A 12,621-nucleotide genomic window follows, 5' to 3' on the forward strand; every position below is an offset into this window, starting at 1 on the left:
GCCTCCTCCCATCGTTCCCTTTCCTTGTGGCGTTCACTTGTTCTCGCGAGATTTCGGGCCCACTATTAGCTGGGCCGCAGGGTGGGTCTTCCTTTCCTTCCGCGAGCTTGTGGAGGTAAGCAGTTGTTGGCGTGTCGGGGTGCCGAGGGTTGGAGGTTGCCGAATGCGGACGTCGGAGGCCTGGGTTGCGGGGCGCGAGTACTCAGCTGAGGCCCGTGCTGGGCCGGCGCCTTTGGTGCAAGCCCTTCGCCAATCTGGGTGGGTAGGAAGAGGACACGACTATCGGGCCTGGTGAGCGAGGGAGGAGCTAGCTTTTCCCGGGATCCCCGCGTTGCTCCGTTGGCTCGAGCCGCGGAAGGCAGGCCCGGAGGGTGGAGGGCTCGCGGTCGTGGGCTGAGGGCTTCGTGGCTGGACTGTGGCCACACCTACGCGTTCATAGGCGTGCTGCGTTGTGTCTGGATACTTAAAATGAAGCATTCCGGACAAGTGCACGTTTTGTGAATTTTCGTTAAGTGCCAGGTAACCATTTCTGACGCCTTCTTGCGTGAGGTGAGGTGCTCCCTGGAGGCACTCGCCCCAAGGTCAGGCACAGTAAGTGGTTGGAGGGATTGATAGCTCTAAGTGCGCTACCTCGCCGCGTGGCCTCTCGCCGAATCTTGGGATAAGAAGTACACTTCCTTACGAATGTTTTCTACACGGTTTCCGGAAAACTGGTTTTTGAGTTAACTCCACTGTGCTGGCGTCATGTGCTGATATTTAAAAGACACATATAACCTCTGGTATACCGTCAGTGCCGTGTAACCCAATTTTTGTTAAATTTCATTTTTGAGCAGTTATTTCATGAATACTTAGGTTTTCGCATTTTAAAACACTACCAACAAAACATAACCATGAAATCTCCACGAGTCCATCGGACATTTTGCAAATCTCTACCTGACCTTGATGATTTCTTGTATTTGAGATATTTTGTCATCTTATCCTAGGATTCCATTCTTAATTACTCAGTTGTCAGTCTCAGGTATACTAAAGACAAGACAAAAACGGAAGAATGTTGGTATCCCTTGAAAGGGAGATAAGGTGGTAAAATAAGACCTCTTCGCTTTTTCGCCCACTATTGTCAGATTTTCCAAGGAGAATAAAAAGACAAAGGGCACCATTGTGTGGTCTATTAGTCTTTCATTGAAGTTTGAGAATTCCGAACTTGTTAATTAGTACCCATAGTGGCAAAGAGATAATATGCCAAGGAAGAGGTTTCACAGTGAGTTTGATGAATCATAGCATGAATGAGAAGAGGCTACAAATGGAAATTCAGGAGATTGGATTGAGGTAGTAAATCGTGATTCTTTTTCCTGATACACTGAGGCAACACTGCCTTCTGGCTTTGTATGTAAAAGTTTTTCCAAGGAGTTCCCATCTGCTCTTGAAAAATGGCTTTTTGGCCATTAATTGTATGTGAATACTTGTAATTGTACATTACATGGTTAGTAAAATTACATTTTGTATCATGGGAAGATGTTTAATACTTTTTTGGAAATGACAATACTGTTCTGGAATCTTACTCCACTGGATAAGATTGAGAAGACAACTGAAAAACGGAAACCGTGAATTCAGTTTCTAGATTTTAGAATTTGATTTGAAATGGATGATTCCTACATAAAAATATTAAGGGCCTTGTATATGATTTTGCCTTAATTTACATAAAATGTGACATAATCTGACTACATCAAATTTTGTGTTACTGGGATACTAGCTGTGTTGGCATTTGTTCAGAGAAACTACATCACGTTTACCGAATTGTCAGAACTCTGAAGCAAATAAGTGACGAATAAGACAATTTGGAGAAGGACTTGGGAGAATATGTAACAGGAATGAATTTTTTTAACTCTATAATGGCATCTAATTCAGCTGTGGAAATTGAAAATGAAAGGTAAGTGCTATTTTAATCAACCACCACTAGATTTTTACTGCAAAACTGTTAGATTTGCTGATAAGGTTTACTGTATTTTTATTACTGGGTAAGCAATAAAGGTAGTTTTCAATAATTAGGAAAAGGAAAACCTGTTATACACAGGTCTTCAGTTTATGTAGTAAACAGGGGGACACATTCTTAACCCCGGGGAAACTATTCTCTGGGCCAATTTGGTATCTCTTCCTGGCTAAATCATCCTAATCTTACAACAGGAAAATAGACATCAGTGGGGGATCTTGCTTAAAAATCAACTTGTTGGGATAAAGCACATTACAATAGTGCTGGCATGATGGAAATAATCACTGGGAAATCAAATCAGCATTTCTGTTGTATTCAAATTAAATATCTGTTTGCTAGGCTACTCTTGTTTTATTTAGCAAGCTCTAGCACTAAACAAGACTGCGTTTGGAAATTAAAATTCTGTTATTTATCTTGGAAGGTCGTGTTTGGTAAGTGCTATGGCATGGCATTATGGTCCATTTTAGGTAGTCCGAGCTAAGTGGTTGGTTTAGTCCTGAGCCTATCTTTTTAAAAAATTGTCCTGAGCATGTTTTCCTGTTTTTGGTCTGTGGAAGAAAAGTACCTTATGGTAATAAGCATTCAGTAATATAAAAGAGTGCAATTAATTTTTTCCCCTTTTTTTCTAGTGATAACTCTTCTTCTGGTAGCAGTTTATTTAAAACTCAGTGTGTCCCTTACTCCCCTAAACAGGGGCAAAGAAACCCTACTAGAAAGTTTGTTCATGCACCTGAAGGTGTTCAGGCAAGGGATTCATCTAGTGACTCATCTTTCGAACCAAGACCATTGACTTTAAAAGCTATTTTTGAAAGATTCAAAAAAAAGAAACGTAAAAAGAGGAAATATAAACCAACAGGAAGACCAAGAGGAAGACCAAAAGGGAGAAAAAACACTAGACGTTCCCAAATAAATAAGAAACAAGTTCAAGATAAAGGATCTGGGTTTCCATTTTTGGAATCCGAGAATGCAAGAAAACCATTACCTTGGAGAAAAATTTTAACCTTTGAGGTAAGTCAGTCAGCATTTTATATGTGTGAATACATATAGCTAAAATGTCTGAAATGACTTGTTGGCCACTTTTAGAATTTAGATGTGCCTGGAACATAGAATCCGCAACTTTGATAATATCCTTCTGTACCGACTTATCTGCCACTTCAAGACCAACCCATTCTGGGTGGATTCTTCACTGGTATATTCAGTTTCAATGAATATACCCATATATGAGGTGCTTCAAGGCTGTTGGTATAAAATCCTTTGATCTCATCAGGTCTTTAAGTATCATCCCTAAAACTCAAGTGATTCCCAGATTTCTAGTAACCTAAGTCAAACCCACACATATCTTCCATGTGTAGTGGCTTTAGTAGAGGCCATTTTCTTACAGATACTGAGTATTCGATTTTGACAGAATTGCCTGACAACTTAGTGTTAAACTCTCAAATACTTGAGTTAAATGACTGCATAATTTATAATCTTTTGCTCTAGAATTGGTGATGTGAAAAAATACTAACCTTTTATGTTTTAAGCTGATTATGTGAATATAAGAGATTTGTTTCTCTTTGTATTTAAAAACATCTTTAGGTATTGAATGGAGCACTGGGTGTTATACACAAACAGTCATCAAAAACTAATGATGTAATGAATGGTGACTAACATAAAATGAAATAAAATTAAAAAAAATGTCTTTAGAGGGGCGCCTGGGTGGCTCAGCCATTACACGTCTGCCTTGGGTTCAGGTCATGATCCCAGAGTCCTGGGATAGAGCCCCACATCAGGCTCCTTGCTCAGCGGGAGGCCTGCTTCTCCCTCTCCTGCTCTCCCTGCTTGTATTCCTGCTCTCTCTCTCTGTCACATAAAATCTTTAGAAAAATAAAAATAAAAACGTCTTTAGAAATTCCCAAATAATATAAGATTTGTGCTTAGTTTTTCTTGGTATACCAACAACTTACGTAAATTTGATAATGTGCTAGGTAGATAGTGGATTCTTTTTACAACCAGCATCTGGTGTATGTGATCCACATATGGCAGAGTGAGTAAATCAAAATCGCTTAAGAGTTTGTGGTAAAGGGATCCTTTTCATTTTGGAACATAAGGTATCTGCTAAGTCATGGAAGAAAATTTTGTATTTTGTAAGACCATTACATAAAGTGCTTTTGATATTTAGCAAGCAGTGGCGAGAGGATTTTTCAACTACCTTGAAAAACTGAAGTATGAATACTACCTCAAGGAATCCTTGAAACAAATGAATGTTGGTGAAGATTTAGAAAAAGAAGATTTTGACAGTCGTAGATACAAATACTTGGATGATGATGGTTCTCTCTCTCCTATTGAAGAATCAGAGTAAGTTTAATCGTGACATAATTTAGGTTCTAAGTTTTATTGAGTTAATCTTTTTAAATTTTAATGTTAATTGTTCCATATTATGGATTTGTTGATACTTGAATAGTGATGGGAGCATAGATACAATAAGCCCATCTGGGTTGTAGTTGAGCTTTGAGCTTGGCACATGAGCCATCCATTTTGGGATGTCATACATGACAACATAATTTTTCTCCTTACTAGTATTGCTGTTTCATTTGTATATCATGACAGTATATTACTGGGTTCTAGATGATTTTGTCGTCTGAGGGTATATTTTAATGTTACAGAACAGAGGATGAGGCTGCAACAAATCTTGAACATGATGAATGTGATATCAAATTGGTGGTAAGTGACATTTTTATCCCATTTCAGGAGGATAGCAGTTGTACAGGAAGAATTTAATCCACTAGTTACTATCTTAGATTCTGAACTTAATTTTTGAAAGGCTCAATGGATTTGGTACAGGAAATGTAAGAAGAAAAATAGGGATTATTTGGATACTTTGTCAGAATGTTGGCTTTTCAGTACTAAGTTTAATATGTTTTGCTATTAGGATGTCTAATTAGGATTTTCTAATAAAAAAATAAGCTGAATTTGGTTTTTTAACATTAGGCCTTAGTCACCAGGTTATTATAAGTAACCTAGAGTTCAGTTATGTGTAATTACTAAAGCAATAAAATTCAGTAGTTATTTAATAATTGGTGTTTTTTATGCAGGACAATAATGATTTCATAATAAGTTCTGAAGTGCCAAAGATGAAGAATGTGTATTTAGAACAAGAAGAATATACTGAAGAAGCCGCTTTGTCTAAAAAGAGAGCATCAAAGTCCAAAAATACCGGACAGGACAGAATGGCCTGAAAAGAGATAGGAATATGAATGTTAAGGTAAATAGAATAGAGAAAACGGTTTTTTGTAGAAAGTAAAGATGAAAAACACAAATACATATGTTGGCATAGTGATAAAAAGGAATCTGCTAAGGAGAAAAAAAGAATGACCAAGTTAGTGAAACTCGTAAAGAATTACTAGAAAAAAATATTTTAAAACGGTGAAATTATACACGTAGAAGAAATTGAGGCTTGCATATAGCAGAAATAATCGCTTGAGAAATAATAAACAGAAGATCTGTTTTGCCTCTGCTTGTTTATTTCAGGGTAAGCACTTAAAGGCATCACTTGAGCATTCAAAGAAGTACAGAGATTGTAAACCTTTATTACAGTAATCACTAATGATGGACAACCAACCATCCATTCCTCAGAGTACCTGAAACCGTTTTGACCGCAGTTATATTCAGATAAAAGTGACCTTAGCTTCAAATATGTAGTACCATAATAAGAAATTATTAGTTACCTAGACTATTTCAGCTACCACTTCTTATCACTACTGCATATTGATTATGCCAGTAAATATATACTGTATTTTATGATTGCACTTGTGCTTGTTTTTGTTTAGTTTGTGAACAAAGACTTAGACTAAGTGCAAAAAATAAATCCTCTTTTGCAACCCAGAACTCATGGCACAGTATGAGTTTTGATACATACAAGAAGGAACAAGATCCCTAAAACAGATTAAAGTGATGGTGGGTATATTGACAAACCTGAAGGGCAGTTCCAGGACTGTAGAATGACTAAAGGTATATAAGGGAAGGGGCGCCTGGGTGGCTCAGTCATTAAGCATCTGCCTTGGGCTCAGGTCATGATCCCAGGGTCTTGGGATCGAGCCCTGCATCAGGGTCCCTGCTTGGTGGGGAGGTCTGCTTTTCCCTCTCCCACTCCCCCTGCTTGTGTTCCCTCTCCGTCAAAAATAAATAAAATCTTTAAAAAAAAAAAAAAGTATGAGAAATCTCAGCTATATTGAATTAGTATTCTAATTTCAACGCTGACATGAAACAAAGATGCTTTTTTTTTTTTTTAGGCTTTTCACTTGAATACAATGTCTGGACTTTAAAGGTATGTTTTATGCTTTAGGTGAGTATTTGGATCAGATTTGTTGAAATGTACTTTGTCAGACAGTTTAAACCTCCACAGGTTTCATTACTGAAAGACATTTTGCCAGTTTACAATTTGACATTTCAGAAAAATGAATTTTAGGGTTCACACATTTTATAGTGGTAAAGTGCAAGCTTCACTTTACTAGCAGGAAAGGGTCTCCACAAACTAAGTTTATATTGAAATAATCAGAATACCAGATATTCTCATTTCACACGTTTACATAATTTTAAACTAATGCATAATCTAAAATGAGGTAGGATTTAGTAGTGTAATGTTAGAAATGACTAGAGGACATAAGATTTCCTAAATCTGAATGATGCAAATGGTAATTAAAAAGCACACAATTTATCTTCCGGTGATTTCATAAATGGGAAGAACAGAAATATAGCCACATTAATATTTTCCTGTTTTTTAGTACGTGATATCAAATAATGGTATTTTTTAAGGTGAGGCAAAAAATTAAACACTGCTGTAATCTGGAATGTCCTAGACAACACATACTGTGATACTGGAGTTTGCCAAAATCAGGACTTTTAGATACGGAAATCTTTTTCCTTCCTTTGGTTCTATAGTAGCTACTTTGTACTTATCTTTAGTATTTGGTTTTTATTCTCATTATAGACTCACTCCTTCCTGTAAGCATTTTAAAAATCCTTACTGTGTAATTTATGGAATGATTTCTTCAAGTTTGTTGTAAATGTTTGGCTTTTTGCATAATTTTGAACTCGGTGACTGAGAGCAGATCACTGTTCTGTTTTTCTTGTGGAATCTTCCAATTTAAAACTAAACAGTGGTTGAGGTCTATCCCGATGGGGCTTTTTCTCTGTAGACCTACATCGTTGGAAACGCCTCATAGAGTATATGTGTGGTTTCCTTTATTCACAGAACTATGTGTTAGATCTGTGGGAAAGAACTACAAGACATTTAACTGCTAAAACTCTGTACAAGACCTAATAGTCAAATTTTTTTAAATCTTAGGTATTTGCATATCCCCAACAATCTGTACAGTTCTAGGGTGTGATGGTTTAGGTAAGTTTCCTTTGGGAACAGTGTAATCTTTGGGGTACTGTTACAGTTCAGATGATGAATTTAACTGTTCAACTGCTGAATGATACAGACATGAACTAAAACTTAATTCTGACAGAGCTGGCTATAGCTTAAAAAATAGTTAAAATTTGGATGCTAGTCCTATATTTAGGTTTTAAATTTTAATCACAAATTGTTCTTAATCTTTTGTTATTTTATCTGTAGGGGTGAATAGGATTTGAACTCATTCACATTTAGAGGTAGGTGGAACATCTAATTTCTATTGAAATTTCTTAAGGATCCAAACGTTCCGAAAAAACCTAAGTTGTGAGGTCCGCGTACTGTTGTGTGCAGTAGTTGGGTATGCAACAGAATATCAAGATCTGGGTAAAAATGTTTGCCATAAAACTTACAAACAGAATTGGACAAACTGAAGAGACTATCTAGGAAATAACATGAAAATGCCCCCTTTTGTATCTTTATTAAACAATTCCTATGGTTCATCCTAATAACATATTTGGGTATGTTACAACAGAGATACTGAATTTTTTTAAGGAATTCTGCCTAACAATCTGAGCAACTGATCTTGTTTCTAATGCATCATTTCTTTTAGTGATTTCCCTTCATAGTTCTGTATGTGCATTATAGAGAGACAGGAAAGATAATGGGGACTAGGTTTATAACTTAAGATGCAGGTAATGTCTTACTGGAGTGGCAATTAGGAATAAAGGTCTACATATTACAAGAACTTAAATTTCTAGAGAGAAGTTTCTCAGGTAGCCTTGAAGTAGAGGGGTTTACGTATCTGTCAGGATCGCACTGCATGGTATCTGCCCTCAGCAGCTCATTTCTGCTGGGTGTTCAAGAGACAGTGCAATAGAAACTCAGTATCTGGCATCGTTGGTTTTCTTGGCTTCGTGCATGTTAAACCTGGTATTTTTATTGAAACAGTATTCCTCTAGTTTTTCATACTGTTCAATTTGAGATAATCTTCAGGAGGAACTAATGCTTCTCTTTTTCTAGGGGTGTTGGAAACTGAGAACCAGGCAGATCCAGGCTCAGGCCCTAACGGGTAAGGCTTTGCTTTTATTGACAGCATCTGGTTAGCAAAACAGCAGGACTTATAGAGGCAGAAACCTTTGTATAGATTATAAGCTTGAGAGGAACTTCTGTAAAGCCTCATTCTAGATGGAAATGGGCACTGTTGTTCATGGTGTCCAGAAATTGTTGATGTGGCTACATTGAGACACAGGTTATGCTTCCATCACAGCAAGTTTATTGTTGTGGTGACAATGAGGCCTGTAACATTTCTGTTACGACTTTTCAACATTAGAAACAATTAGATCTATTTGCCAAAATAGCAATCAGTGTACTTCTACAATTTGACTTCTAGGGCCCTGGAGTAAAGACATTGGATCCCAAAGATTACAGGTAAGATTTCCCTTCAAAAGCCCTATGTTATAGGAGATGGAATCCATTCATTTACCTAATTTTGACAGCTGCTAATCCTGGTAGTTCATTACCTCACCACTTAAAAAAAACAAAACAAAAAGTCTCGATGTTAAAAGCCTACAATGTGTGTTTATACTGTTTGCCAGTGATTTGTGATGTTATGATGATGGGCAAAATGTTCAACTGCTCTGAATGCGCTGAATGAAATTAGCCTTTCTGAACATCCATCCAAATGAAATCTGTGCTGTATTTTCCAGCAAAAGCTCTAAGTAAAAGTTAACTGAAACAGGAATAGTTACCTTTGGAGTCAATAATCAGGGCATTTCATGTCAATTGGAGTTTGAATGCAAATGAATATGTATTCCCAGCACTTAAATGAACTGGATTGAAAACAGTTATTGCACCTTACGTAGTTTTAAGTCTGCAATTTTCAGCACATACTACTAGTTCAGAACTGGGTTTCAGGATACTTGGGAACCTAATTAAGTGCATTTTGAAAAATGTAGTCTAAACTTTAAAATTTTCCATAGGTGGGGAGTTTTTGAAGTATGTCCATATTCAAGTGGAGATTGAAGAAGCCCAACCGAAAGAACTCTGGCAAGTTAATTCTCTTAAAATATAATGGTCATTACCAAGGCTTTGAGAATGCAGTTTCTCATTTGCTGTGGACATGACCATAAAAAAATTTTCCCACTAGGTTTTCTTTCTTTCTGCTACTTTGCTAGCATTCAGCCTATTGGGAACATTTTATCAACCCTGTTCTATTTCCGTTGGCTAGGTCAGCACTGTCCAGTATAAATGTAACAAGCCATATGTGATTTGGTAATAGTCCTATTATTTCAAATTCTCATCTGACCATACATGGCTAGTATATTGAAGAGTGCGTGCCTAGATCTCTACTCTTGCAAATATCTTTTGCTAAATCACTCTTGCTAATAACCATGCAACTATAACAGACGGAGGCTGGCTTCAGTTTACATGGTCATCTCTGGAAATGGAACCTTACTTTTATGTTCTCTTATGTAGGACTGACAGTGACAACTGTGGATTGAACAAGTTCTTTTTAAAAGGTATGTATACATTTGAAAAAAATAACTTCTAGGTCATTTCAAAGAGGGCTTGTGGGACTAAAACCAAGAGCTCTTAACGCTGTGACCAAATATTGGAATTCTCCATAGGATGTAATAGTTACTCAATAGTGCTATGTTTTCCTGAGGAGATACAAGATTTAGCTGCTTCTATCCATGATTGGTCAAGTGGGAAAGAAGAAATGTTTCCCAAGTTTAACCAGTGTGTATACCTCTTGTTCTCAGGGCTATTTTGAAGATTATGATTCTGACTTTGGCGGAACTACGGTGATTGGAAGTGGAAGGAATCACATGTAGAATTCCTTAAATAAAAATTTATTGACTTTAAATAATTTTGCCTATATTACACATAATTTAAAAAAAAAACTTTACACTTTTAGTAGAAAGTCAGCATGTATTTTTGGCTCGAAGTTTCTCTAGTGTTTTCTGTGGAAGGAATAAAAAATAAAATTTAGCAGTTATCCATTGCAGTATATATAACCTAGACAGGGAAAAATTGTAGGGGGCCTAGCTCACCTTATGAAATTCTTTTGCCCTTGCTCTGTTTTGGGCATATGCATCTTGCTTTGCTTTCTCTTCCCTTTGCTGTTTGACTTCAGCTAACTGATTGTATGATCTGTAGGAAATTGATAAATAGAATTAAGGACACACATTTTAGGAATGTAAATTACTATTCACTCACACACATATACATACACCTATACCTTGGGGCCCTTTGATGCATGAGGGCTTGTGCAGTCTTTCTGTCTTCAGGAAGTGACACTCTAACCTTAACCTTATTCACACCCTTCAGGCGACTCACAGATGAGCCTGAGCAGAGAACAAGTGACGTGGCAAATATTACAAAGCTACATTCTCTTTGTGACACCTGATGCAGATTGTGTGGAACATACCTGTAGGTTTCTCCTTAGCTATTTTGGTTTGAGAATTCTCAGGAATACGAATTTTATTCTTTATTTCTTTCTGTCTCTGGGAGGATCTCTCCATAAATGATTTTTTCCTCTTTATAAATGCTTCTTGTAAGCTCCCAGGTAGAGCTATAATCTTTGGAGGGGTTTCTGTTAAAAAAAATTAAAAAGTTGAAGCTTTTTTTGTGTGTGCCAGCAGTGTACAAGATTGTGGGGCAGTGTGAATACCGGAACTGAATCAGGAACTCTGCCAGCCCCTCAGTTTAACGCTAAGCATTTCAGATGCTCAAGGGCATACCTGCAGACAGGATCACTTGCTCCTTGCTGCAGTGTTCAGATACATCTGGATAATCCGGGGTTTCTGTTTCTGATACAAGAGGCAGAAATTCACTCACCTAATTGCAAAAAAAATTATAGATGAATTTACCACTTTTCATCTCACTGAACAGAATCACAAGCATAGGTTCTAAACCTTTAAAGCCCTGGTTCCCTTTGGTAGACAAAGAGATGTGGTCTTTGGGGGAGGTAGGCAGTTGAGTGCCTTACGCTCTAATCCGCAAATGCAGTATAGGAATCTATATTCAATAGACCTCGTTCCTATTCTACTTTCTTTGTGCTGGTTCTCACATCTGAACTATAGGACTAAGTTTTCTGGGAAGGGAAAGTTTTAATAAATTGACTTTATGCCTATTAAAATGCTTTACCTGACCAGCCTACTCTAGCCAAAAGCTCCCCACAGCCCCCACCCTGATTCCTGTCAAGTTCTTCCACACCACTTCTGCATCAGCTCTACTTGTCTCCTGCTTCCCCAAATTACCCTTATCAGTAATCATGGCAACAAGTACTAGGTGTGGAGTCATTTATTAGATAAATAATCTAATACCGTATCAGGCCACAAAAAAGGTCCTGCCGCAGTACTCTATAGAATCTGGGACTTCTCTGTAAGAGTTTCCCTCTTAATTAATACACTGAAACGGTGGGTGGGGACTTAGATTTTCTTAGTTTTGTTATCAGTGAATTTATCTATTGTAATCTAGAATCTTAGTAAATAAGTAAGAATTAAATTTATGGCAGAATTCCCTCCAATGACTATCGTCTAAGAAGTGAAGTGAGCCAGGAGGAATGGTTTCCTTGCAGTGGAGAAAAGTATAAGGAACCTGCAGCTAAAAGAACTTAAAACCTATCTTAGTGTTTTATAACTTGAAATACATCTTCATTTTTTCTTAAGGACACGCACAAAATAAACTCATAAAGTAATAGCACTCGTTCTGTATTGCCCTCTGGTCTGATTTTTACTTACCTTCTAGAGCTCTGCTGCCTCAGAACTTTTTTGGAACAAAATCCATCATTCATTGAATCAATTCATTCCTGAGTTCCAACCCTTCCAAGTCCTAATGAAATCTATAGCATCATAAGATAAATGTCCATCCCTTTCCTGTCAGCTGTCAGTTGCTCTAAGCACATTTGCACCCAGGAAAGGGAAGGAAATTAGTTTGCAAACAATTTTTTTTTTTTTTTTAAAGAGTTTTATTTATTTGTCAGAGAGAGCACAAGTGGGGGGAGCAGCAGAGGGAGAGAGAGAAGCAGGCTCCCCACTGAGCAGGGAGCCCGATGTGGGACTCGATCCCAGGACCCTGGGATCATGACCTGAGCCGAAGGCAGACGCTTAACGACTGAGCCACCCAGGCGTCCCGCAAACAATTCTTAACGAAAAAAAATGCTATGTGGAAACAAAAGTGGAAAAACTTACTGTTTCCTTATTCTCAGCTATGTGTTACTGTGTAAATGAGGTGTATTCATATTAAAGGGAGC

At 37.5% G+C, this 12,621-nt stretch overlaps 2 protein-coding genes and 8 non-coding genes across 18 annotated transcripts in view; 9 read left to right on the forward strand and 1 right to left on the reverse strand.

The window, feature by feature from the left end:
• The first annotated feature begins 12 nt into the window (after nucleotides 1–12).
• On the forward strand, nucleotides 13–10,235 carry TAF1D (TATA-box binding protein associated factor, RNA polymerase I subunit D). Of its 5 annotated transcripts, none has more exons than XR_004302018.1 (12): nucleotides 13–115; nucleotides 1,751–1,927; nucleotides 2,617–2,995; nucleotides 4,149–4,324; nucleotides 4,633–4,690; nucleotides 5,062–5,231; nucleotides 6,259–7,364; nucleotides 7,587–7,621; nucleotides 8,385–8,433; nucleotides 8,755–8,792; nucleotides 9,344–9,883; nucleotides 10,127–10,235. XR_004302018.1 is itself a non-coding variant. In XM_032426114.1 (5 exons), exons 1-5 carry the CDS (start codon nucleotides 1,869–1,871, stop codon nucleotides 5,203–5,205), a joined length of 816 nt encoding a protein of 271 aa, XP_032282005.1. In that variant the 5' UTR covers nucleotides 122–1,868; the 3' UTR covers nucleotides 5,206–6,036. The 5 variants fall into 5 exon arrangements, 1 of the variants encoding a protein (XP_032282005.1); XR_004302019.1 differs by lacking the exon at nucleotides 13–115 and having other exon boundaries at nucleotides 122–1,927; nucleotides 6,259–6,293; nucleotides 7,314–7,364; XR_004302020.1 differs by lacking the exon at nucleotides 13–115 and having other exon boundaries at nucleotides 122–1,927; nucleotides 6,259–6,293.
• Nucleotides 5,772–5,898, forward strand: LOC116645945. The gene has a single exon (XR_004302057.1). It is a non-coding gene; the product is annotated as a small nucleolar RNA SNORA40 (small nucleolar RNA).
• LOC116645941 lies at nucleotides 7,129–7,261 on the forward strand. The gene has a single exon (XR_004302054.1). It is a non-coding gene; the product is annotated as a small nucleolar RNA SNORA18 (small nucleolar RNA).
• On the forward strand, nucleotides 7,410–7,481 carry LOC116645949. The gene has a single exon (XR_004302060.1). It is a non-coding gene; the product is annotated as a small nucleolar RNA SNORD5 (small nucleolar RNA).
• Nucleotides 8,177–8,314, forward strand: LOC116645937. The gene has a single exon (XR_004302050.1). It is a non-coding gene; the product is annotated as a small nucleolar RNA SNORA8 (small nucleolar RNA).
• On the forward strand, nucleotides 8,537–8,671 carry LOC116645939. Its single transcript, XR_004302052.1, has one exon. It is a non-coding gene; the product is annotated as a small nucleolar RNA SNORA1 (small nucleolar RNA).
• Nucleotides 8,967–9,039, forward strand: LOC116645936. The gene has a single exon (XR_004302049.1). It is a non-coding gene; the product is annotated as a small nucleolar RNA Z40 (small nucleolar RNA).
• Nucleotides 9,436–9,561, forward strand: LOC116645940. The gene has a single exon (XR_004302053.1). It is a non-coding gene; the product is annotated as a small nucleolar RNA SNORA32 (small nucleolar RNA).
• Nucleotides 9,914–10,040, forward strand: LOC116645938. Its single transcript, XR_004302051.1, has one exon. It is a non-coding gene; the product is annotated as a small nucleolar RNA SNORA25 (small nucleolar RNA).
• Nucleotides 10,236–12,621, reverse strand: part of CEP295 (centrosomal protein 295) — a 54,175-nt gene continuing 51,789 nt past the window's right edge. For 4 of the 5 annotated variants that reach the window (XM_032426104.1, XM_032426105.1, XM_032426103.1 and 1 more), the window contains 5 exons: nucleotides 11,108–11,204; nucleotides 10,795–10,959; nucleotides 10,606–10,711; nucleotides 10,418–10,517; nucleotides 10,236–10,327 (listed from right to left, as the gene is read on the reverse strand). In XM_032426104.1, the coding sequence (XP_032281995.1) occupies nucleotides 10,289–10,327; nucleotides 10,418–10,517; nucleotides 10,606–10,711; nucleotides 10,795–10,959; nucleotides 11,108–11,204 (507 nt within the window). In that variant the 3' untranslated portion in view covers nucleotides 10,236–10,288. Of the gene's footprint in view, nucleotides 10,328–10,417; nucleotides 10,518–10,605; nucleotides 10,712–10,794; nucleotides 10,960–11,107; nucleotides 11,205–12,621 lie in introns of those variants that run through there. The other variant, XM_032426106.1, reaches the window with a different exon arrangement.

The sequence above is a fragment of the Phoca vitulina genome, unplaced genomic scaffold (genome assembly GCF_004348235.1).
Source record: "Phoca vitulina isolate PV1807 unplaced genomic scaffold, GSC_HSeal_1.0 scaffold34, whole genome shotgun sequence".
NCBI lineage: Eukaryota > Metazoa > Chordata > Mammalia > Carnivora > Phocidae > Phoca > Phoca vitulina.

Coding starts and splice junctions, on each gene's coding strand:
- TAF1D (XM_032426114.1), top strand. CDS start 1,869: ATGAATTTTTTTAACTCTATAATGGCATCTAATTCAGCTGTGGAAATT. Junction 1,928..2,616: donor GTGGAAATTGAAAATGAAAG/GTAAGTGCTATT, acceptor CTTTTTTTCTAG/TGATAACTCTTCTTCTGGTA. Junction 4,325..4,632: donor TCTCCTATTGAAGAATCAGA/GTAAGTTTAATC, acceptor TTAATGTTACAG/AACAGAGGATGAGGCTGCAA.